Source organism: Corvus moneduloides, chromosome 1 (genome assembly GCF_009650955.1).
Source record: "Corvus moneduloides isolate bCorMon1 chromosome 1, bCorMon1.pri, whole genome shotgun sequence".
NCBI lineage: Eukaryota > Metazoa > Chordata > Aves > Passeriformes > Corvidae > Corvus > Corvus moneduloides.
Genome location: NC_045476.1, coordinates 19577320 through 19604257, shown reverse-complemented (window position 1 = coordinate 19604257; position 26938 = coordinate 19577320). Strand labels below are relative to the sequence as shown.

At 39.4% G+C, this 26938-nt stretch overlaps 1 protein-coding gene across 2 annotated transcripts in view; it reads left to right on the top strand.

Annotated features, from left to right (window-relative positions):
• The window catches only part of GPR158 (G protein-coupled receptor 158), a 194078-nt gene extending 167407 nt beyond the window's left edge, over window positions 1–26671 (top strand). Inside the window, exons 7-12 of one of the 2 annotated variants that reach the window (XM_032100955.1) lie at window positions 999–1237; window positions 13398–13536; window positions 18073–18178; window positions 20078–20224; window positions 20980–21802; window positions 21929–26671. In XM_032100955.1, the coding sequence (XP_031956846.1) occupies window positions 999–1237; window positions 13398–13536; window positions 18073–18178; window positions 20078–20224; window positions 20980–21802; window positions 21929–22434 (1960 nt within the window). In that variant the 3' untranslated portion in view covers window positions 22435–26671. Of the gene's footprint in view, window positions 1–998; window positions 1238–13397; window positions 13537–18072; window positions 18179–20077; window positions 20225–20979 lie in introns of both variants that reach the window. The other variant, XM_032100946.1, reaches the window with a different exon arrangement.
• The last annotated feature ends 267 nt before the right edge of the window (window positions 26672–26938 follow it).

Below are 26938 nucleotides of genomic sequence, written 5' to 3'. Positions count from 1 at the left end.
GCTTCTAAAGGTCTGGGTACATAAAAACTTCCGTGATAGCCTTTCCTCAGTGCTCATCCTTGGTAGCTGAACAGGGCCAAGGCAGGAGCACTGCAATGCTCCCAGAAGATGCTTCTGGCAGATCCCATGCTACAGGCAGCACAGAGAGATATTTTGTGCTACATGAAGAATCAAACTACTCCTTCTTCCCAAGGGGATTTCCTCAAAGTTTGGTTGTTCTCATGCTCCCAGGTGGACCTTTTTCTGCATTAGCAGGTGGTGATGGATAGAAAATGCAGGTGATATTTGCTTGAACAGTTCTTGGTGGGAGTAAACTTATCCCAATAATAAGTGCAATTATTTTTAAAGTGAGTGTTACATGTTCAGTAGCTGTTATGTGGTGTAAGTGCTTGACGTGTGGTGTGGCTTTTCTTATGATGGTTCTGTCCTAGCTCAAAAAACATGTTGTTTCCTCTAAACAAATCAAACCCCATTTAATTAGCAAAGTGCCTTCCACAGTGATTTCTATGATGAATAGGTTATTGTCTCAGCAGCATCAAACTCAGTGGGAAAAATATCTAAGAAGTGTTAATTTGTTCTCTGGAAATAGCAGGATTAGGGGTGAGCATCATTTTTGACAGCATCAAAACAATAAAATCTCACATACATGGTTGCTGTTTTATGGAAATGACCTTTTGTCTTTTAAAGACAGAAGTCTTCCACTGGGAGATGAAATGTACAAAACAGCTTGACAACACAGCCTGTAAATGTGTGTCTCTAACATAAGCATAGCTAATATTTTCTATTATTGCTGTATAACACTCTCTGGGCAGCAATCAGTTCCATTTAAATATGATTAATATGAAAGTAATAATGTTCCAAACTTCACTCTTGTACATACTGTCAGAGGAAAGACTGTTGATTTTTTAAAAATAATCTGATACTGAAATAAAATGAAAGTCTAATTCCTGCGACACTGCTAGTGCTCTTCTTAATTCTGCACTGTTTGAATTTTTCAGGGTTTTGAAGGTATTCCTGTCCCGAACGGCTCAGCGTATTCCGTATATGACAGGTGGGAGAGTGATGAGGATGCTGTCTGTTATTCTTCTGGTAGTCTTTTGGTTTCTCATTGGCTGGACTTCTGCAATAACCCAAAATTTGGAGAGAAACATTCCACTCATTGGTCAAGGGCAAACATCTGACCATCTGATCTTCAATATGTGCCTCATAGACCGCTGGGATTACATGATGGCTGTTGGTATGTTAATTTTCTAGCTTATCTTTAATTTCTAAAATAAAGCTTGGTTGCCTTTTAATTTTTCTTCTTTTAGAATATCTTAAAGTTTTGTCAGACTGCCTAATATCATGTGCAAACTTATATGGAAGTAAAATATTGGCATATATGTTTTTTAAATGGGCTGAGAAGTAAAACAAAATATGCTGACACTTCTATGACTTTCAAAGGTTTGTAACTTGGATTGTAGTAACACAGTGATGGGTGCTCAAGACAGTTCATCTTTGAAGGCAGAAGGAAGAACTAGCTCTTCTACTATTGAAGGTCTTCAATAGTTCTTCTACTATTGAAATGAGAAATTGTGGCTAGTTTAATGAAGGCTTTTTGACTGTACACCACAGAACTGGGCAGAGGTCTTGTGTGATGAGGGAAAGAACTTCCAAGACTGCTCATTCATAACCTTACAGAAATTCAAATCAAAGTACAGGGAATAGGAAATGAACATCAAATGCGCCAGCTTGATGTACTTGTTAGATGTGCATGGAAAAGGCAGGAACTAAAAAATGACACCCTGCAGAAGTCATATAAAGGAGAGAAAAGATTAGTTTTTGTTTCCTTAACTCCATAGCAAACGGTGGGTTCCCCATGCCAGGGTTCAGCTAAACGGTGTAATGTGCTTTCTCCCACGGCCTCACAGCTTCAGTGCTTCCACCTAGAGTCAGTGTTTCTTGTACAGCCCAGGCCAGCCACCCACTGTCTCAAATATATCAGTGTTTTGAAATCGGAAATAAATTCTTACTTTTCTGCCCTTTCCCTGCTTCTCCCATGGACATCCCACTGACAGAGCTCTGCTACTGAGGATTAGGGAGAGGTAATGATGGCTTCTCTGCATGAGAGTGCAGATGAGATGGACACAAGTGTTTTCTCTGAGCGTAGTGTACAGAAAGTCAGCGTATGACAAAACACTGCTGCCAGATTCACTGATGGCTCCAAGGTGACCCTGTGCTCCACTTTTCTCTCCTTTGTGTAAGATCTCAGAGGCTGTCAGGCACAGGGGTACCCCATCTGTCAATGTGCTCACTGGTAAACCACACAGCGAGGAGTAGAAAGGAGCACATTTTGAAATGCATCTCGATTTGGGTCCCTCTGGAGGGTGTATGTTGCAGTGGGGATCCTGCAACACGCATATACCAAACCAGGAGTCCCGTGGAAAGGAAAGATATATGGACAGACCGATTCTTGCTAGCTGTTTCAGAGATGTTTATTTCTCCAGCCGCATGGCCGGGGCTCTGCCGAGGAACTGTTCCAGTCACGGGACCAAGGGTCCTTCTGCCCGCGCAGGGAACACAAACCAACCCATGGGAACGAGGCTGAGCAGGGGCAGGGAAGCCCCGTGTCTGTGCCCTCAGGGCCCCTCTCCCAGGGTTCCATGGCAGGGGAGGGACCCCAACAGGTGTACTTTGCAGTAATGGAATACTAGTGTTGCCAGGGATGTTGTAAAATTAACAAAAAAGAATTAAATGTGAAACACTTGATGATGTCATCTGCACTAACCCATTTTGGATCAAAACTTTGGTGCATTTTACAGTGTAGTTTTATTAATATTTTGATAGTGGAGGTTTTTGCATAATGGCAACAAATGTTTTTAGCCTCTGGATTTTGTAATTCTGGTGGTGTAGTGATTCACAATTCAGATCTTCATACCCAATTATGATCAATTGTCTCTTTTGGCAAGAAATTACATCAGTTGCTGTCTGCACAGTTTTGAAAAAAAGTAAGGATTGGTTTTTTTAAGGTATACTTACATTTTGAAGATTTTTTAATGTTTTTCAAAAAACACTCAGGGGTAGTAGAAGCAAAGTGAGCACTTGAGCCTGAAAAATCAGGCAGAATTTATTTTGTTCAGTCACTTTATCTTCTTACCCACGCTACCTCATAAACAGAATTATGCAAGTCTTCAGTAAACTATGCAGTCATATTAGTGGTACCAGGAGATGTGCACCTACAAGACTGTAGTAATGTGTGGTCTATATATATATTTATATATGTGTATGTGTGTGTGCATGTGTACTTCAAGATTTTTATTGCTAATAGCAGCTTGATGAGCTTACAGTCAATAGGAACTAGTCCCAGAATTAGATACTTCATCTCAGAAATGTGTCAGAAGTGATGTCCTTAACACAGAACTCCTTTTATTCCTATGGCAGCAGCCTTGCAAGATATAATATGTAATAAATTAATCAATAGATTCTGCTATTTGATTTCAAATGCTAAAATAAAAATGGTGGATGGTAATTTATAAAAGACTTGTTATTTCATTTCATTTAGTCAGGCACAGTATTTTATATAAATCTAGTGAGTATTTTGCGATATATTCTGTCACTTGTAGCCCTTGCTGGAATGCCCCCCTATTTCACTCGGCTGTCAACACTTCACTGAAATGTGGACAGGGAATTTTCAAGGTCACTGATTAGTGAAGTGAGAATTAACAAGGCTCTGCTAGAAAGTTGTAATGAGATGAATCCTTTATGCTACCAGAGGTTATTGGAATTGGGATTTATGAAGCATTTTCCATACTAATCATACTACTTAGAGTCTATCTCCGGAGACTTTTATTGCAGCGAATGTTTTATATTTACATTTCCATTAAGTTTAAGAGGATGCTCTCTGTGAGAGAAGAGGGACTTAGACACAATGGTTATCACCATTTCTAGCATTGCCTCTGTACTCTGTGATATGCTGATGAGAACAATTAGCATTCAGTAAATCTTATTTTATCTACATAATATAATGTAAGTTAGTGTCTATTTCCTTAGGGTTTGTAAGTTAGTGTGTATTTTCCTTAGGATTGTTTACTTGTGGGTAGCTTATTTGTTACTTCCCTATATTCTTTTATTTCCTTTGTGTTAGTTTCTGCATCCCTTTCAAAGTCGGGGCATCTGTCTCATTGACAAGCCATGGCATGGTTGACAATCTGAGATTGCAGAGAAAGACCTGAGGCCTTGAAAACACTCACCCACAAAGCCTTTTTCCTATGGCCTGAATATATTCTACACCACTACCTGTCACCGTCAGATTGTGACTTAGAAAAAAACTCCAAGGGATAAACTTCTGGTACCTAAGGGCCTGCAGTGTCGCAAATCAAACTATTATTCTTTATCCTGAGGGGAAAACATCCCGTAAGTGTAACAGATATTGGCACAGGATTTAAAAGAGCTTCCCAGAAATTGTGAAAAGAGACAATATAATAAGTTTAATGAACAAAGCCCCAGGGAGGAGACAAAGGCAGGCAGAGAGATAAACATGCACAAACACAAACAAAAAGCAGAGGTGAAATCTTGACAGGTAGATGTTCCTGACTTCAGCAGGGCCAGTTTTGCCCAGAATAGATAGGGTAAGATTTTTTAAAATCCCCTTTGCCTTCTGTGTGTGTTTTTCAGTTTTTATTTAGACCAGAAGTGAATGACAGGTATTAAGTAAGCACAGGGAGATGTTTTTCCCCTGCATCTGTTTGATTTCTGGCTGGAAGGAGCAGTGCTACTCCACTGCGCTGAGCTGCTGCCATGGGCCACACATCCATAGGTCATGCTTTGGGTCTTGGCATCAGGATTGTTTCAAATATGAAGCTTCCTCATGATTACTGCATGCTCTCAGCCAGGAGAAGGAACAAAGTGAGTATTTTGGACTGTTGCCAGAAGAACTCCCTCCCACTGTTCATTTGTTGATATTTAACATATATAATCTTTGTATCTAAAGAGGGCATGAGGTGTCAGGACAGGCTCTGACAAATTTGGCATTAAGACTGCCTGTACAGTTTTGAGCTAGGGCATTGCAATACATCCTTATGAGGCCCTGTATTAAATTTTCTACAGGCCTTCTGCTGCATTCAATGAATGAGTGATTATTATTTCTTTTTTGTTATCCCCATTTGATGTGGCCCTATGCCATATTTGGGATGTGTTGTTCAGAGCATGCAATGAATAAAGAACTGTTCGTTTCCAAATGGGCTTTTTAAAACATGTTCCTCTTAGCATCAATGTGCAAAGATTAAAGCCAAAATTATCTATTTTTGCTGTCTGTCTTGAGACATCGAGGGACTGGTTTTTCAGAGTACTGTTTTTAGCCTCCTCTGTGGAAAGCACAACCAGGAGATGCTTAGAATTCAGCACTGGTGTGGATCTGGCTTCATTTCTCACATTAGATACTTAAAAAATGTATAATGTAAAAGTAGTGATCACTTGAGAAAAGCTTATTCTAAGTGATAAGGCCAGGGCTGTATAAAATGTTTGCAGCAGAAATAGGAAAAGAAGACTGTTTTACAAAGTACCTTCAGCTCTGTCCCTTTTGTGCCCGTAAACCACTCCTCCTGCCACCATGTACACCTCTTTCACAGTCCTTCCACAGTCCGCATCGCCGGCACTGTGCGCGGTTTATGGCACTCATCGCTAGGATAAGGTAAATCTGGAAGAGTATGGGGGACAGCACCAAAGATGGGGAGTGCTGCTGGAACCCCCAGGTTCAGCATTTGAGTTGCATTACCCCCTGTAGTAACATTGCTGTTTCTTGTTACCTGCTACGTGATAAGTGAAATCCCATACCCTTTACTTAGGCATGGTTTCTACAACATATTTCTGTTCAGGAAACCATGTTAGTGTTGTCTGAGCCACGTGTTTATGTATTGGTGAATGCCGTATTTAGTTGCTTCTGCAAGTCACCTGTGGTTTGGGAGAGGCTGGAAGGTGCTCTGGCTTCCTTTTGTCTTTGCACTGCTCTTTTTGGAGTCCTCTAGTGGCACTGCTCCAAATCTTTCCAGCACTTCAAGTACTTTCGACACCATTGGCATTTGCTTGCATCCTCTTTAAGATGTGAGAGAAGAGGCCCCACACTCAGCCAGTTTTTAGCTGATCCTGTTCTCCCTCTTTCATCCACAAGCAAGTGAAGAGGATGATGGGGCACATGGAGACAAGAAGAATGTCCAGCTGACTTTAATAACAACAATGAGCTATGGAAGTCAGGAGGCAGGGCAGCATATCTGAGTGGAGGAATTAAAAAATGCTTGAGTACAAGGGCTAAAAGAAGTGCAGAAATGAGGGGAGCTCCCAGAGACCCGAGCACTGGCATGTGTTTATTGCAGTGAGACTCCTAGGTGTGTTGCTTGCACTTAAGTCAGTGGATATGTCTCCATTGCCAGAAAAAGCTATCTCTAGGGCACCCTGAAGCCATGGGACCCACAGACCGTGGTCAGCATGTCCCTTGAATTACTTTGAGTGGACCTGCAAGGCGGTCTTGTGACGGTGTGGGGGACAGAGTATGCTATGCCTCCCACCAGCCCAAGGGCCCCAGTCACCTTTCTCAGCCTTCACAGCCACAGGCCATGGAAGTTCTGGGAGGCAAAAAAGTCTGAATCTGGCACCGTCAATTCCTTTACCACACATAGGTCTCTTTATTGCTGTGCATAGCTAATTAAAATGATGCTGAGATATGGTGGGAGAGACAGATAAACCTCTGGTAATTTATAATTTGCTAGGAATAACTCTAATAACTCTAAAGACTTGTAATCACAGTTCATTGAAATATATGAAAATCCTTTCAGTTGAAGAAAAAAGCTTCTCCTATGACATGGTGCAACTCTCCAGGTGGGAGATTGGGCACAGCGATGCAGAAAGAGATTGCGTTGGCTGGCAACACAGGAGCAATCGAGGACACAGTTTTTTTCGAGTTTTAAAATGGTGCATGTTCAGCTCCAGCTGGCACCCTGAGTGAATGAATGGATGGAAGAGCTGTGCTTCCAGATCCATAGCTCACTTTATTTCAGTAAACGGGATTTAAAATGTAGTGAGGTGGTCGAGAAATAGATGAGTTGTCGTAGCTGTGTTATGGATGTAAGTACAGTGGAAATCAGTAATTTGAGTTTAAAACCTGGGGAAATAATGGTATAACTGTTGGAATGGTACTATTTTACAAACAGTCTAGAGTTCGGAACACCAAGTGAACGTAGTCAAGTCACAGCTTTAATGTCACCATCTCTGGGGATCAGTGGCCTGGTTTTGGCATATGATGGTGCTTTTTAAACAAGTAAGTGTGGTCAGACATAAAGCTTCATAGAGAATCATGAAAATGGGCTTTAATCTTTCAGGGCTGTCTTTGCAAGTAGCTTCTGGACAACAGAGTGCCAGCGAGCACAGGAATGGGTGTCCTGGCTCCAGGGAGCCCACAGCCATCTTCACCGAGGGGCTGGCATGAAGAAGAGAATGTAGAGAAAGGCATTTCTGCCAGGGTAGGAGGGCTGAGAAGCAACCAGGAAAGTCTAAAATAATTCACTTTCCTCTCCTGGCCATGGCAGGAAGGAAACCCACAGTTTAGGACTTAAGCTCTTTACAAATATGGGTAAATTTATTTCCACCGTCATTGTGCAATGGGGGTGGCATTACCCCCATTGTACACAGGCAGAGCTGAGGCACAGTGAGATTAGGGTTATATGGTCCATTTAATCCGGGTGTCCATATTGCACCGCCTTTGGCTCAGTTACAGAGCTTAGTCAAATGTATTTGTAACATTATGTATGGTCTCACTGGCTACAAATACAGCCCTGCATGCTTATTTTTGCTGCAAATCTCAGCAAAAATGCATATTTGGCACCCAAATAGCAAGAAAAATACTCCTACCTCTGCAAAAAATTATCATCTCTGCAAAGTTTGGATTGAATGGGGACCTGAAGTTGGGGCTTTTTTCATATTCATAGGAGCTTGAGGCACAAGCAGAGTTAGAAGTCAGTTGTGCATGTGTGCTAGACCACCTTTCCCTCTTGCAGTCTTTCCTCTCATTCACTAGACATCTAAATGTCATTTGCAAAAAATTGCAGAGCTTTCTTCATTAGGCAGCCTTGATTTATCCCTGGAAATGCTCTGTCACATGCATTAAATGAGTCTGGTCTCTTAAGACATTATATATTTAGCTGAAGATGATATATGCAAAAGAGAGCAAGTTAGGGCTGCATGTGTGGTATTTTTATTTGAGTGCTGTGCGGCTTTTAGACAACAAAGCTGTAGAAGTAAGGGTGAAGTACTTTGCTGAGGCCTCTGAGAAGAGTTGGTATGAAAGCCATGTTCCAAGGTGCATTTTCACATTTCTTGATTTTTCATGTTTCCTTATATGAGTCTCAATGACTTCTTCAAATCTCTAAAGAGAGGTCAGTAACTTTGGTCACTGCTCTCAGTTTGTCATATTTTGCTCTCTAGTTCAGTGCGGTCAGGTGAAGTACAGACATCTGCATAGCAGGAATGAAAGCAGCGATAGATTAACTTGGGGATTTCCTTCTGCTCAGAGCAACACACACCACTGCACATTTAGCAAAACCTAGAAAATATATTAACCCAGATCTTTTGAGGAAGTTTGGTTAAGTCAGTAATAACAACCCTGAGTCCATCCTTTTCTATAAAGCAGATACATACCTCCAACTGTGAACATATATCATTGTCCTTCATTATCAGAACATGCAGAATATAAGCAATGGCCTAAAAAGATCTCAAGTGAGTAGACATGACACACTCTTCGTTGTAACAGGCCCGTGGCATCAGGTGAGTCTGGCCCAGTGTATTGGATGATCAAGCTAAGTGCTCCAAGTTGCTTCATTCTCTAAAAACGTAATCAGCATCATGAAGACACGGAAGAATGCTGCTTTTTAAGCACCAAAGAATATACTAAGCAAGTTGATCAGATAATGCAAAGACCAGATAAAAGGTTCTGTGGATAAGAAGTAGGTAGTGACTAAGAAGAGATATATTTAAAGACTAATTCATTTGTGCACATGGCATATTGAGGTCACTTTACATTTTCATCTCCTACCTTCCATTCGTATTTGCATCCATTTATGCCTTTAAAGCAACTGTGCCTTTTCGTAACCTCTTATCTAGCAGAGATTTTCTCCCAAAATCTGAACACCTGGTTTGGACAACTATAGAGTAGCTACTGCAAGGTTTTTTCACAGCTTTTATGTTTTATTGTTTTGACTCTGCATTTTCTGTCCAGAGAACAGTTGACGGCTCTCTCTCCTAGGAGTTTCCATAATTTTTCAGAAGGGGAGAAGAAGGTTTTCTTGGTTTCGTGCTGAATATGTAAAATGGGATCATTTATAAGCCTTGTGCTAAATCATACTTACAGGAGCAAGATCATGTGTTTTGAGCCTTGAGTTTGCTCTTGACAGTTATGCAGTATGCTAAGATATTCCTTTAGTGGTCAGAGAGTCACTCTTCTACACCAGACTTTTAGTGAAAAATTATTCAGCAAGCCAAATAGAAATTTCATGTCACATTTCACAGATTTTGATCATTAAAGATATTTGGTCCAAAACAGTTGCTAGTGTCCCGTAAACAAATCTAATCAGATTTGAGTTGTACATTAGAACCTTGCTGCATGGTGGCCAGATGTACTCAATTATCTGTCTATTGTTAGTTAGTTAGTTAGTTAGTTAGTTATATCTTTGTTTTTCTTTGGAGCAATAAATACATTAATATGTCACCTTACTTTATATTGAGAAAGAAAAGAGGCCATTTAGAAAAACAATACAGCAAAATTTTATAACACCTTCAGGTTTTGTTGCAAGTTGCACTAATAGTCTGTAGCTAATCTTCCCCCCTCAAACACAGCTTTTACATGATACATTTAAGCTGTCTAATTAGTGGTTTAGATAATAAATTGGTTTTCTATCAGTCTGCTTTGTTTTGCCATTGCTAATGAAATTATTGTAATGTTGGGCTTAGCAAGTAAAGGAACTCTGTTATTTTACCTTACGTTTTAAGAGCTCTTCCCTATTTGTGTTCCATACCAGATGTCACTATAATTATTATCTGCAGACACGAATGCCAACTCTGTTCTAAATGTAAAGCTTTTCTAAAAGCATTATGCACTGATGGTACAAACTACTGTTATGTTCCAGTATATGAATACTTTGTAATTGCCTCTTGTCTTAAGAACTCCTTGTAACTATGATTGTGAAACTGAAAAATTTTCAAAATTAATCAGATCTGGAGATCAAATGCTACCTACCTTCCTACTTGGCCCAGCTAATTGAAATGTTTGGGTTGTAAAGGTTGGGGTTTTTTTAATGGAAGTATGGCTTTTTCATTTTCATTTGTTCTGTATGCAAAAAAACCAAAAAACAAACAAACAAAAAACCTAATTCTTGTTAATCTTCAAAATTACAGTAATTTTATTTCTTCTTCTAAAAATAAGCAAAATTTGGCCTTCACTCTTTAGTTCAAGTAAGAATACCTTCAGCACATGAAATTCTACCCATACAATGGGTATTTTCATTACTTTGAAAGCCAAACCTTTCCAAACTCTCAGCCTCTGTTAGCACTTGTAACTGATCTTTTCAGTCAGAAAGAGACTTGGGGCTCTTCTTGCTTCAGCTGAGAAAGAGGAAGAAGAACAGACCATGGGTAGTTTTGTGGAGTGTGCCTGTTGCTGCACAATTAGCTCATCTATTCAGTTCTGCTTCTCATGTTGGGGAGCAGGGGAAATTTGGATGAAAGGCAAAATGTGAGGAAATAGGCATTGTCTGGCATGTTAGAGGAGCCCTGCTGAATTGTGTTAGTATGAAGAGTTTCTATGGAAGATAGGACAGTAAGATACAGTGATTTGCCTTTAGCAGCCTAATTCTAACCATTTTCTGCTTTTCAATGACTTCTAAATCATTATGGAGCAATTAATGCAATAAATTACGGTCATTTTGATGCCTTTTCCTTAAAATCAAGAGTCATGCATGATTAGAAGGGGAAAAGGGATTTTACCTTGGTATTTATTTTAAGGATCCTTGGGTGCACACGTCCAGGTCATATGCATGGAAATGCACCCCGCCGAGTCTCTCCCCAATGAACGGGTATAACATTATAGGTTTTACTAATTAGCATATCCATCAAAGATTCCCCAATGAGAGGCTCAAGTGAGTCCCCCTCCCCAAGGAACCTTCCCTTGGATGGTTCTATCTTAGTTTGCAGAATGCGTTCTGGAGAGGACCTTGGGGTCTGGGGCACACTGATCCCTAACTACGAAGCTTCTAAAATGTTTAGTCTCTTAGCTTGACAAACAAGTCCAAGAATGTAGGCAAAAAGCACTAAGAATACAGAAGTTGTAAAAGGTATAACAGGGGTATAAAAGAAAAGGCAAAAAATCTTCATGGCATCAATTTGAAGAGCAATACGTTTCAGTGCCGTGATTCTGCATATGTGAGGCAATGACCTAAAGAAAAAACCCAAACTGCTAACATTTGTAAAAAACCATTTATTCTTATTTCGTTGAAGCCAAATTTGTATTCCACTTGTTCAGGAAAGATGTCAGGATCAAAATGCCTGAGTAAGTCATTCTGTGCAGGAGGTTTTAAGAAACCAGAATGATAGACTTCATTTACAGAATAGCTAATTTTCTAGGAATTAAATGGAAGTAGCATCCAGTTTGCCCAAGTGTATAGGGAATTTGGGAAAAACATACCTGCATGTGTGGTTTTGTTGAGCTCAAAACCAGACTGGGACACATAGTATCAGAAGATTCATACCAAGCTTTTTTTCCTTTTGACGCTCAGTAAGGCCTCAAATCATACTATTACTTAGTCAAAAGATCAAAAACTTTATTATTTTGGTGAGGAAGAACACAAAACCAGCAGTATGGATGGATTATACCTCTTCAGATGTTTGGGTTTATGTAACTGGTAAGGCTGCCGGGTCTATGAAGGATGTGTTCTAGTAAAAATTATGATCTTGGATCTAGAACATCTATATTTCATTAAGAAACGTGCAAAGTGTTGTTCAGAGTTCAAACTGAACTTTTATTGTAGCACAAGATACCTATGTAACTGAATTCACTTTATCCAGACTTGTCTCCTACTGATTTTAGCTGAAATTAATAGCAAAATTAGAAGTTTCAAAATGGTGTAACAATATATTATAGGTAAGTTACAGCAGTCATGCACTACTAAAAGTGGAGGAACTAGAGGACCTTTTCTAATGAGATATCCAGTGCTGATGTTATATGTTAGTCTGTTGTTAATGGTGGGGTTCACAAGCATTTGTGTCATTATTGAAACCAGACCAGTAATTTTTTGCTGATCACTTCCATGATGTCACTGATCACTGGGTTTAGTTACAGTATAGAAAAATAATTGGCAAACATAAGTCTGAAAAAGAATTAATTTTCCATTATACTGCTTTTAATTGTAGTTTTTAGTGGAAAAATTCAACAAGACAAAAGCAGCGTATGAATAACAATGGGATAACAGTTTCTGAAGCTGGTGTGGAGCAGTGCTGGCATTGCAGGGGTCTGACACAGAACTGCACATTGCTGGATGACACTCAAACACTTCCAGCCACTGCAAGGCAAGAGGGACTGGCACCTGCTCTATTCATAACTGCATGGCAGAGCTGTAGGGTTTTTTCCTGGGAGTTTTTTCAAGATGGTTAGGAAATCACTTCATTCCTATCAAGATCAAAATGATGTCACATCAGAGTCTGTCCACTGGAAGCTGAAGTCAGCATACTGCTGGGTACAGATGAGCTAGCTCTAACTAAATAGTTTAGGCTGATCCAGACATTCTACTTCTCCTTTCTTCCTCTACTGATTTTTCTCCTAACAGAAGCACATAATTTGTTTTAATTGCATTAAACCCTCAGAAGTGACTCATCATATTATGGGTATCAACAGAATTAACTATCATGAAGAGGAATTTTTTAAACACAAAATATATTGTTTTATCTAAGTTATAAACCTTTGAAATGGAAGTGTTGTCTTAAAAAGCATATAGCCTGGTAGTAGCACTGTATCTGCCTCTGTAACAAGAACCAGAGCTACAATAAAAAATAGTTGGTATTTGAAATGATGTCAGACTTCTGTAGTACTGATTATAAAAGCAAGCAAGACATTTTTAGACATTATCTCAAAGTTTGTCAATTGAAAAACTGAAACACCATGAATGTAAAGGTTCCTGATCTGGAAAAAGATGTGTAAAATTAAAACCAAATATATCATGTACAGTGACAATATCCAAAAGAGTTTGAATGCCTATGTGTGTACATATATACATGTGTATTGTCTTTGCATAGATACTCACACATACAGAAGATACTGTAGTGCTTCAAATTTCCTTCCATCTATAAAACTAATTGCAAATTATTTCTTTTTGTTCTTCTCACAGCTGAATTTTTATTCCTCTTGTGGGGTGTTTATCTCTGCTATGCAGTGCGGACAGTCCCATCAGCATTTCATGAGCCACGTTATATGGCTGTTGCAGTTCACAATGAGCTCATTATCTCTGCTATATTCCATACAATTAGGCAAGTGATCTGTAGATCTAGTAATTAACCATTTATCTTTCAGGTTTCATATGGTGCAACTTAGAATGGTTGAATGGGATAGGATGCATAATGGAAGGTCTTATAAATATTTGTTTCTGCAAATTAAGTGATTACTAAACTTAAAACTGTTCCCATGAGATTCAAGGATATGAAATTGTATAATTAGGGTTTTTTTCAACATAGTTAGGTGATGTTTTCTTGGATCAAAGTTCAGTATATATGATAAATTAGGTACAGAAGAACAACTGTCTGTCTTCAGTCATCTGCATACTGCTCACTGTTTTGTATCCCTAGAAAAACAGCAGGTAAGAATGTTGGTTTGTATGAACTTTTGCTGGTGTGTAGCAGATTGGCGAGCTGCAGCTATATGTTAAGATTATTGTACTGGTTTGGGCATGAAGCATAGTGTTTTATATGCGAACACAAAAAAGCTGTTATGGTATGATGTTGTATCAGTAATATAAAGCCCATGTTTCTTCTAAAGTGTATAATGAGCTCTACATTTCATACTTGTAAGTTATTTGGGTAGTAACAAATAAAAAAGGGTCTTTGCTAGAGCTACATGAAAATTACTAAATCTGCCTTTCCTACAGAGTACCCTGTAAAAATGAATTGGTCCTAGAAAATGCAAAAGAGCAAGATAACATGAGTTTCATGTCACCCTGTAAATTAAGGCTTTCTTCTGACATTCTCACGCCTTCTTTTGCCTCCTAACAGACCTTATCTACTAAGTTGGTTTTTTTTTAAATTTGCATTGCTTCACTGACAGTCTTCAAAGATTCTTCTCTGTTCCTTGCTCTGTCTTGGCACTAACCTTTCTCCCTGTCTTCTTGATTTTTGCTTTTGTGTTTTTTTCTGAGTAAACATCAGCAAAGCAAGTCCTTCATCTCTCTTCCTTCCTGATGTTCTTTTCTCTTATCATTGTTACACAGTTCGCTGCATTTTTCAGACTTGCCATTTTTTTTCCTTCCCGTTCTCCTAACCCTGTATCTCAACATCCACATACTCTCAAAATCTCTACTCCCTAACACAAACATCTGCAAAGTTATTGTTTAAAATCTTTATTTGATGGAAGCATTTTTCTTTTAATTCCTGATAGATATAAAATTGACTTACAATACTTTTGAATTTATTATAACCAATATGACAGCTTCTCAGTCAATTTTTCCCCCATTAATTCATATTCCTAAACTGTGTGTTGAGCCATGTTAGAAGATAGAGTTCAGAGCTATTTTGTGGGCTGCAAGTTTCTTTTAACAATAGAACAGGAGGCAGGTAATCTTGGATTAAAGAGAGGGGAAAAGGGGAAAATGTGACATTTTAATACATGCTTTATGAAGGAGACACAAAAGGATTAAGTCTTTCAGTTTTTCTTATTGACAATCCTGTGCCTGCAGCCTAAGTTCTGCTGATCTTATTCTTCCTTATTTTCTTCTTTTCTTTAATGTACATTTTGTATTGATTCTCTGCCATCTGTCTGATATATGCTGGTTTGTTGACGAAATATCGTGTAGTGTTTATAGATAAGATTGAATAAAATGCACATGATCCCTCCTGAGATTATGTCCATTTCTGCATGCACAACTCTTAATCCATTTCCTTACCTTTTTTTTTTTTTTTGCTTCCATCTTCTCTGCCAAGTTCTGGATGCAACTGAAAGGGCAAAATGTAAAACTTAGATTTATATGACATACCTGAATTGTCATGAAGTTGAAAGTACTGGAGCCTTGAAGGACACCTACAAGGCAGCCATCCAGTTTGAAAACTCCCGAAGCTCTTAGGAGATTGATGTGAGCACTAAATAAAACCTTGAACTGTTTGCATTTTGTTTTCCTTTGAAAGTATTCCCATTTCAGAAACAGAAGGTTCTGGATTATCTTCAGATCAGTATAGTATTAAATTCCTGCATTGCTCTTTTTCTTATATTACTGAGAAACCCAAAATTTATATGGAAAAAATCTAATTCAAATAGAAATTCCATCTTTCTAGGGCTGAATGCCTACTACAAATGCAATTTTGCTTTCAGAGGCATGGTATGGCATGTATACCTTAATCAGTCAAGGTCTCAAGCATAAAACAAGCAAAAAAGCCTTCACAGAATTTGAGGATTGGATCTCGTAAGCGTTAACCAAATCCAGTGGCCATCAGGATGTGGGTGCTTTCTCCTGTCTGTCTGATGGATCTGGCTGCTGCTGGTTCCATTTGCAGGTTGAGCAAATCTGCATCAGGGCAGTCACACAACACCTGGCTGGCCACAGGAACAGCGCAGGTCCAACACTCACAGCCTGGTCCTGCTCCTCCTCTGCAGCTGGGCCTGGCCTGAGACCTTGGGTCTTCCCAGGGGCAGGTCACCCACGTGCTGCCTGAGGTTTGCTCATCAGTTGCACATACCCACATGCGCCATGGAGAGAAGTGCTATTGATGAGCGGGAAAGACTCCACTACTGGAATAAGTAGTAAAGTAGGTAGGTTTATTCCAGCACTAGGACACATGGGGGATGCCATGCGTGCCCACAGCTGCATTCAGCCTGGTATTTATCGGGTTACAAGTTCCATATTCACTGAGTTCCCCCATACGCCTATACATATTCATCACCTGGCCCCGCCCAACCTCGCTTCGTATTGCAGTGAGCCCAAAAGTCATTGACATCCGCGTTGCGCTTGCGCAGTGCTGTCTGCTGGTCGTGGGCAGGGGTCTCCGAGATGAAATAAGAGTCTTCCTCAGATGAAGTAAAGGGTCTTCCTCATCCTGAACTTTTCACCTTTCCTCCCTGCGCATGCTCTTTATGCCCCTGGGCTAAGTCCAAACTTCAAGACTGGTTTGAGTTAGCTTTAGGTTAAAAACAGGATCTTTGGTCAAGATTCCTTCTCTTTATCAATAGTCTCATATCTTCTCATCCTGCTTTGGTGGGTACAATAAGTGTTGGGCAAGCGGTATGCATTGCTTCTAACAAACCAATTCCTAGTAAATCATTTAATCTCTGCTTCCCCGTCCCCCTGATTCAGTATCACACATATCAGAAGGATTTAATGAGAAGATAGGAGATATTTCAGGTAGAGGGCTCAGTGATAACTTGCTTACATGTCACTAGCCATTTTACACCCCCCCCCCCTTCCAATCCCCTATCTGTCCCAGTCCTTGTCTTCTCCCAAATAAACAACCCACCCTCATTATTTTTTTCCTATTGGTCCCAGTTTTGCTACATCTGTGCTCAAATTTGGTATCTGTGATGCCATTAGCTAGGTAGTCAGTGTCTTATCTGCTTTTACTGATATGTTTACATTGGTGCCACTGACCTTGCAAGTTCTACTCCCTCAAAGGTCCTTCAATTACCTGTGAAGTTTGGCCATCTTTCAAATGACTCCCTATTAACCACCTGTGAAGTCTTGCCATCCCTTACAGCACTGTCTGTAACTTTTGTTCACTTTTTGCTCTGTTGTTACATCCATCAGTTTCTCATGTCATCTTCATCAGTTCAGTTGTGTTCAGTTTACTAAAAATCTCAGGCCTGAGCTTCCTCATACTCCTGCACACCCCAAAGCAACATCTCTCTAAGAATTAATTAATTGGAATATTTTGTTGTGTACATAAAACATTTCATTTACAAAGTATTAAACAAGTAATTATGACTGTATTATTACAGCATGTAAGCCAGTGTTTCATGCCAGACTATATCTGTTAACAAAAGCTTCTTCAAAATGTGCATCTGTGAACTTGGATAAGTTGCAAATGTCATTCCTGTCTGAATGATTTTTTTAAACCTGGAAATTGCAAGCCAGCAGTACATCCATTCATCCATTGCATTGCTTACTGCTTCTATCTTTGAGAGCTCACTAAACCAGACAAGCCAAGCATGCTCCAGCTTTAAATACACCCCTTGTTCTACCACTCCTTTAGAAAGCTCAGCAAGGAACTGTTTTGTTTGAGTAGTTCAGCCACTCACTTCCAAGCATTCACAGGCTCTTGGGCCCCGCAGCAGTGAGCTGGGCAGTCCTGCAATAAAGACCATTTCTCTGCTCCCTGCTAAAATGCATTTCAGTTCAGTTCTCCCTTGGATGGCTTATCAGCTGTACTCAGTAGCTGTGATCTGTGGACATCCTGTGTTTATGAAGTGCACTGCAATTCACCATAGTACATGTGCTTACATAACCTAAAATCATCCCTTCAGCTCCTTAATGTATGTAAGCTGCCATAACTCAGGCCAAAGAAACTGTGACAATATACACAAAAAAAGGGCAGCTCAATAGAGTGAGAAAGATGGAATATGGAGTATAATTTAAGGTCTGGTGTTTCCTTTTATATTTTGGTTTGTTGATTTTTTTTTCAGAGTTGTTTTGAAATTGTAGCATATATGGAAAGCATGTGGATGTAACTTTTAGTCCGTATGAAAGAAGTACAGAACAAAACCAGTTGTGTTTGGCCATTCTGTGTAAAGAAACCTAAGGAATATTAAAGATATTAAATCTAGTGCACTGGAGAAATGCAGTGAATTGCAACCCTGAATTCTATTTTCAGATTCATTCTTGCTTCAAGACTTCAGTCTGACTGGATGCTGATGCTGTTCTTTGCACACACACATTTGACTGTGACAGTCACTGTTGGGCTACTTCTGATCCCTAAGGTATTTGAGTCTCCTGTCTCTTTTCTTTTGCCAAGACTGAGGAAGATAAATGTTGTCATGCAGAAGCAATTCTGTTTAAATCTAGCTAGCAAGCAACTGATAGAAAAGGAGGATGTAAAATTTGGCTATTTTACCTTAAAAACTGGAACTTCTTTATTTTTAAAAAGTATAGATTTTCAAAGATTCTTTCTTTCAGCTTTCAAAATTCCAGGAGTTTAAAGTACTTAAAATTTTGAAGTAATTAATACAAGAAGGAAAGAATCCTGCCTAACTATGCTTTTTTTTGTGTGTGACTGTGCTGCTGCCAGAATTAGCTGAGATCAAGAAAAGAATTTAGGCAAGGGCGTAGAAACACTAGAATCAGGAGGCTGGACTAGCCATGAGACAGGGATGTAGGGATTTAAACCAGGCAGTTGCAGGCTGGAAGAGGAGAACTCTTTGCAAGTCAGAGCCTGGGACAGACAGATGCTGCATACTGGGAGGAGATATGCCCGTGACAAGGAGCCAGGAGAGGTGCTGGGTGCCAAGATAGGTGTGTAGGGGCACAAGTAAATGGGGATGGCAGGAGTCAGGGAAGAGCAGGGAAAGCCCCCGAGCTGCAGCCCGGACACCTCCCATGGGGCACTGGGAGCAAAGCCCCAGTGTCACCGGGGGCAGGAGGTCTGCAGGTGGCTCCACCTGTCCCCAGCAACAGTCCCCAGGAATGGAGTGGAACTTCCTTTTTAAGACAGTATCCCAGCAGAAGGAATGATTGTCTAATGGCTTTTGAAATGACTAATCATATTAATCAGAAGCTCAAGAGTCAAAATAACAGTAAAGGTGAAATCTACATATGAAGAAGGAGCACTAAGTAGTTCAAGTTGATAAAATTTCCAGGTTAATGAAGCTGCTATCCCTGCCCATTTTCCTGTGTGTCAGAACAGGGTATGCTGATGACTGTCACATATATGTACATTGAACAGTCATAACAGGGGACTCATTGACGCAGCCTTAATACGCATAACCTTGTTTTATTTTAAATTACTTTTCTGGTCTTTAGCAATAATCTTGTATTTTCTGTTTTATATTCATGTACTTTATTAGATATCTTCAGAGGTGTCTTTCTAAAATAGCCTAGAAAATTTGTTGACCTTTCTGAAGCTGACTCATAAGTACTGATCAACATTTTCATTTTCAGCTTATTATCTGTGTAACGCTGCACAGACTTGCCTTCCAGCACTCCAAAGAATTCAGAGAATTAAGATTCACAAGGTTTAGTTCTATTCATAAAGTCCTGAAGACAGATGACTATGTGGACAATAGTAACTCCAGATGAGTGAATCAATATGAACAAAACAATAATGACAACCTCACTCCAACTCCTGATTCAAGGATTTGCTAAAACATAGAAGAGAAAAATGGTCTATTTTTTCATTAGTTTCTTTCTTTTTTTCTCTCCTTTTTTTGTTTATTTTTCCACCTTATGTCTTCCTTTTCAGGGTCAGGATCTAAAATGGGAGAATTGCTTTCTGCAGGATTATTAAGATGTATGTAGTATAAAATAGTGTCTTACTGTTTTAGCAGCCTAATTGGAAATACTGTTCATGCCAGCTTAATTGAAATGCCATTTAAAGAGGTTCAAATAAGTATCAAAATAAGTAGGATTTTTTTTTTTAGCTGATGTGAATCTCTAAGATTTAAAGTTAAGCCATCATTAATAAGAGTTCCTTCCGTACAATACTGAGACTCTATAGAATACTATTTAAGCGAGTGAAGCTTACAGTAATGCTTGAGTTTGAGAATCACATCAAATCTGTAGAAGGGTCATTGTACCATAAAAACTGTTGTAAGCTCTTACATTGATGTTGAAATAAACTTTTGCACTCACGGCAACATATTTTTTGTGAATACTTATTGCAGTTTTCACATTCAAGCAATAACCCAAGAGATGATATAGCTACAGAAGCTTATGAAGATGAGCTTGATATGGGTCGGTCTGGATCCTATCTGAACAGCAGTATCAACTCAGCATGGAGTGAACATAGTTTGGATCCTGAAGATATTCGGGTATATATATCTCATTTAAATAGCATTTGTTTTCAAGAATACTTCTTCCTACAAGAAAACTCCAACCTGCATGCATTTGTTTCTCTTTGCAGATACCAGCTGAAAAATGCCAGCTTAGATCTTTTATGATTGTGGTATCAGGTCATGTAAACTCTCATGGAAAGTATTTACTAGTGTGAAGAGATGCTGCATTACTAGTTGTAGTAAAAGTCATAGTGGTGGCTAAGGAGGAGGAATCATCCTTAGCAAGAGCTGTTATTCAATTTACACAGGTTCTCTGAATTATCTTGAAGAGCAAACAGCTTTTGGTTTCAGTGTAATCAGTCATTTGTATGTAACATATAGATAAGCATACATAACTATGAAGATAAAACTTTTAAAATGTGATTAATGGAGAAAAATACTTTAGTCTTATTTTACATGATTAAAGGTGTTATGTTCTGAGAACAAAGAATAGCTATAGAGTTCAGCAGGAAGGCATACACTACAGCATTGTGAAATCTGAAGCAGCACAAATGAATATGAAGTGTACATGCTGTGGAAAGTAACACATTTGTGCATGAAGGTTGAACTTTTTCTAAAGTGGGAAAAAAATGGGATTCACGTTGATGGAGAAATGGCATATCCAAGAATTAGAAAAGACAGTGAAATGAATTTAATGCCCTTTTTAGAGCAATAGGTCTTGCTCATCAAGCTGCTTGTTTGACTCTACTCTCTGTGTACGTACTAGTTTTGCCATTCACTTTGCTTTGCAGGATGAGTTGAAGAAACTATATGCTCAGCTTGAAATCTATAAAAGGAAAAAGATGATTGCTAATAATCCACATCTCCAGAAAAAAAGGTGCTCTAAAAAGGGCTTGGGGCGCTCGATAATGCGACGTATTACAGAAATCCCTGAGACAGTCACCAGGCAATGTTCCAGGGATGAGAAGGACCTGATGGAGCACAGTGCTGTGAAGAACTTGGCCACAATGAAGAAAAACACACCGGATTCCACAAGTTCTGCAAAGCCAAAAGAAGAGACTTTGAAAAACAGAGTCTTTTCCTTAAAAAAGTCCCACAGCACTTACGATCATGTTAGGGATCAAACAGAAGAACCAAATGGCTTAACTACAGAAAGTGCAGAAGTTATAGCTGCTGAGAAAACGCTTCTGGACTCCTTGAATGGTAACAAATTAACCAAAAATGCTCCTGAAAAAGTTGAAGCTGTCTCCACTGAATCGGTCCCTTTGGTGTGCAAATCAGTAAGTGCGCATAATTTAAGTGCTGATAAGAAGCCTCTGCATCCAAGAACATCTGTGTTACAAAAATCTCTCAGTGTTATTGCTAGTGCCAAGGAAAAGACTCTGGGACTAACGGGTAAAACACAAAGTCTAGAAGAAAGCACTAAATCTCATAAACCTCAGCAGAAGGGTAAGGAGGCCAGCAAAAAGCACTCAGCCTCCGATAAAGGGGAACATAAGGATTCCCACCGGAAAAACTCTACCCAGTCTGAGGAAACAAAGAAAACCCATAAATCTGGAATTATTAAACAGCAAAGGGTTAGTCAAACACCTGCAAATCCAGACACAGGCCCAGGTAAGTCTCTGCACAAGGACAATTTCAACATAGGAGAAGTTTGTCCTTGGGAGATATATGACCAAATTCCTGGTCCTGTGCCTTTTGACTCTAAAGCTCAAAAACATGTGTCTATTGCTTCCTCAGAGCCAGAGAAAAATCACCCTTCCCAGCCAAAGGGGAAGACTCATCATAAGCTGAAGACACCTGAGGGGTACCAACAGTCAAATCAAAAGAGCTCAGAGAAGGTGGAAACAGCCACTCAGGAGATGCAAGAGCAGCAGATCTTTGAAAATGAGAAAAAACAGTCAAATTCCAAGTCCCAGGTCTCTCCTGGGCTGAAGTGTGAGAATGTTAATAGATATACACCTAATACTCATGCTGTGGAGCAGGAGGAGCTGCCCCAGAAAACAGCAGAAAAGGAAAACCTCAATAAATTGGCTGAACAGAAAAAAAATGCCTCTTCTGAGGGAAATGTGCTTTCATCTAACTCCCATAAGCCAAGTAGTTACCTACAGCAACCTTTAGCATCTCGAGCTGAAGTCTGCCCTTGGGAGTATGATACAGCAGATTTACCAAATGCAGAAAGAAGTGTAGCTTTATTGAACACCTCTGCTATAAGTGCAAATAAAACAGCAGCACCTCGAAAATAAGAGGCTTTTGGACTGAGGAGAGTAGCAACATTGAGAAGACAGACAAGAAGAAAGACAGAGGGGACTTAGGCCAAAGGGATCTGAAAATTCCTAAGGAGCATCACTTAAATCAAGGGAATCAGCACTACAAATAAGTAGGAATTAAGCAAAGTAAATTATCATTAATGTTGTTATTATTTATATGTTGAGTGCCAACAATGTGATTAGCAGTGCCCAGAATATGGTCCCTGCTCCAAGGATTTTACTGTGTCAATGAAAGAAATCTGCCTTTGTGAAATCAATTCTCTTTTAAAAGAAAAAACAAATAAGATGGTAACAAACGCACAGTGTAGATCTTAACCAAATTATTTCTGGATGCCATAACTGGCTGTAACTTGCCCTTGGGACTTTAAAGATCCAGCAGAAGTAGGGCACAGAAAATGTCCTGATGGCAAAAAGGGGTATCAACGAGCAGCTTATTAAAATGACGACTTTTCACTTTACCTATTTAATCTAAATAGCACTGCTAACTCAATGCATCCCAAAAATATTTTATAAAATGATTGCTCTCATTTTCTTATTACTGTGTGTTTAAGTACATTGTTGTGTCTCATATTAAAGCATTCCAGATTATATGATTTTTGCAAATAACTTTGATATTATGTGACACAACAACACATTTATGAAATCTGCAGATACTGTCTTCTAATTGCAAGTTAAAATACCTGCTGTAGACCTTTTTGTTTATATGTAGAATTGCGGTAATCTTTCACTGGCTATGGAAGCTGTAATTCATATCAGGAAATTCTTTTGGGCTTTGGAGATTGTATTTTTTTCCTTTCCTGTGATTTATATAGAGTGATTTTTTTTTGTTTGTTTGTTTACTCTCTGTTATTTAAATTTATAGTTTGATCCTGTATTATTCAGGGGTTTTATATGCAGTAAGTTATGCACTTCCCTGTTAATGCTCATAGACTTTGTTAATAGTGGAAATTCAGTCGTCTTAGCTGCCTATTTTGGTATGTCTTAGGACAACTTACATGGGTTTTTTGTTACTAATTGGAAAATACCATCTAAGAAACCAGAAATCTTACTTTAAGCATCAATGGTGATGATCTTGTTCAGTATTTCATCCTGAACCTATCCTGTTAAATAAGACAAGCAAGAATGACAGTGAAAATACCCCAGAAATGATCACCTGTTTTACTAAAACCAGACACCTCTGGAAGATATATCAGTTAGCCTGTATGGAACAACACTGTACTGTTTATCCCTGTTGGCAAACCTCAAAAAATTGGCCACTGGAGTGAGGAGAGAAGTCTAAAATATTACTCTTCCCCCATATATGCAAATGTGATAGATACTGGGAACAGAAATTATGGCATCTCTCCCCAACTCTCCAAAATGCTTTGACTTTTTAAAAATTTATATGTACATTTACAGTAAAAGTTAGTGTTTGATACAGCGCTACTTTTCAGCAATAGCTACAGTCCTCATCGTGCATAGGAGCTTAATTCATAGGTGGCTCATTCACAACTCTGAGTCTTAGTGGCAGTTCACCATCAGGGCCTGAGGACGTGTTGAAAGGTTCTGAGGAGTATCAGTAGTAATGAAACACCCCCAGCCATCTCAATGCAGTACCAGTAAAGTGCTGTTCACAGGAATTGGCTATACGTAGTGTACTCCAGAAAACCAGCTCAGTCCTAAAGAACTTGTGCAATTTGAGAGAAGTGATGGGATTCAGACAAAGAACATGAAATGTGGATGATTTAATAGAATGTGTTGTTAAATATATATATAATATATATAAAAATAGATATTTATATATGTTTAATATATATATATAAATGTCATATCTAATACACACATGCACATACACATATGTAGTACAAACTGATTTTTTGTGGCATCATAGAAGAAGTGGCTTAAGATAAAATGCAATGAGCAGAGGGACTTAGACAACCTGGGCATGAGGAGGACTTTTTCTGTCCTTTAAAAAGGAGAAGAGTTTATGGGCATGTCTAGACTGACAGATCAAGATGGATCTGATTTTCCTACTGCCGCTGCTAAGCCCAAACCTGGAATGTGCCAACACCTGAGCCAGCTGGGGACAAGTTGACTCAGGTCTTGGTGCTGTCTAAGCCTGTTACCTCACTTATAAATTCTGCTCATTAGCTCCAGATCAAGTGGCTGAACTGCCCCAGCCAACCTGGTTATCCAGGATAGTGCTCAGTTCCACCGCGGGGATGTGCTGACTTAGGTCTTTACTACCCTGGGCTTGTCTGACTCTCCCACCCCTCTTTTGTAGGGCATAATTATGGTCTAGGAGATCTGACTGTTCCACCCATGAAAGGGAGTCAGGCATATGGGTCTGGGTGCTTTGGACATCAGTGCACCCACTTTGCACACGCAGTGCCACTGGCATCCTATGTGCAACCCAAATCCAACTCTGTCCTTCATGTGGAAAAGAGTTGAGATTAGACCTGGTGTGCTTAGATTCTCCCTTTCCAGTCCCAGACACTTACGGGATTTGTCTGTAACTTGTCTTGTCAGCTTCAATGGGACTTGATCAGCTTTTCTGAGAGAAAGTAACCCTGTATTTCCATGGGAAGAAGTCTATACTAGGAACAGAAGTTTCTGGGAGACCTCCAGGAGCACACTGACCCTGTGTGCAGAGAAATATGCAATTTTTCACCTGCTGAAAAGGTGACCATCCCACACCTCTCCTACCCTTGAAAGGAAGTTCTGTAGTCTCAGCAGTGGTTTTTGGGACTGGGATGGGGAGACAGCTTATGTCAGGCCCTGATTCACTTACAGGAGCCAGACTGTGAGGTTAGAAGTGGGCATCCATGGAAGAATCATGGAAGGAGATATTTGTATGTACTCACTGCTTCTTGGAGACAGATGGTTGCAAGGTACCAGCCCTTGTGCCCTTGCTCATCTGGCCCTCCATCCTTTACCTGGGAGCTGGGCAAGGCCACACTCTGCTCTGCAGGAGTTGTGTAGAGAATCCTAGTGTGCACCAAGGATGAGGGGATCCACATCAGCAAAGTGTCCACACAGTACCACTGCCCCTTGCATTCCTGGCAGGATCAAGCCCTTTATGCATGACTGTGTCTGTGCCATCGCTATATATCTGTACTTGCTTGGTTTCTTTTCCCGTTCTTTCTTTCTTAAAAGGTAACTTCATTAGAAACGCAGAAACAAAGCCCACTCCTTGGCTGGTGTAAAAACAGCCCAGCTGCACAGCAAGTGAGAGCTGATGGCTGGTTTACCAGGGAAGGCATTGGCTTGTATATTCTCATTTGGTTTAGATTTCTTTCATCCTGACCCTTTACCTCACTTCTTAAAAACTGTCTGTTATGGTTCTTTAGGCTCGTTGAAGTTACATCCCTTAAGACTGACACAATTGGAGAACTTTTCTTTAGAAAACAACAAAGCTTTCCCCAGATCACAACTGATCTTTGGGCTACAGATTCAATTGGGACTTAAATTATTTCACATTCAAGAAAATGAGGGGCCAAACTTCACTCAACTGTTCTATTTCACTATGATGCTGCTAGAAGCATTGCTTAATGAAGACATACTAAGTTAGACATAAATAATGTTCTGTATTTCATAGATTTTTCTCCACCAGCATATATTGACTAGATTGCTTAGATGTCTTTTTCTGGAATTTCATTGTCATTGTTCAGCCAAGAGAAGCGCAACTAGAGTAAAGATGTTATAAAGATGTTTTCTAGCAGATCTGTTAAGAGAGAAGACAATAAATGTGAAGGTCACAAACATTTGCTAGGTTGCCCTTCTAAATGCATGTGCAAGCTGCATTTCTCCTTTATTTCTAAGCCATGGTTTATAAATAATTAGATTTATACCAATCTTATTAGACCTGTATAATTTATGCAAGATTATGCGCTTTAAAATATAAATCAGTACATACCTATCATCAGCTTTGGTGGCATCATAGACCTGAAACCAGACAAGACGTTTATATTTGCTCTCCTTAGGCTTTTGCATGCATATGACAACAGGCAGGCCTGAGAAAACACTGCCTTTGACTTTTAAAATTTTAGCTACTCCAAGATGTAGAGTATATAAAGCTGTAAGTCTCTTCACTTTATAATGTGGTTCTTATGACAATGTTGTCTGGCAACCAACAGCATCCACCATGAAATACTTGATAGATTTATGTTGTAATGTGTTGCAGCATGTAAATAATGTAACTTCTCTGCAATAAAGCACATTTATATTAAATCTGTCTGCAGGCTTTTGTGTTGTGATTTTGTGAAGTCATTACTGATCCAAACTGAACGGGTTTCCCATCAAACTTGTGAAGTAACTAACTTTACAGCTTCTATGATCTGATCATGCCATTATCATTTTCTGGATTTTCCTTTTATTTTCATCAGAGCAGATGTGTACTATGTTCAAGATTTCAGGTTAAGGAAATAGCTCTCTTTTCTCAGTGGTTGCAATTTTGAGGTCAAAATTGTAGAGTCTGTTCTATATTCTTTTGAATTTAATG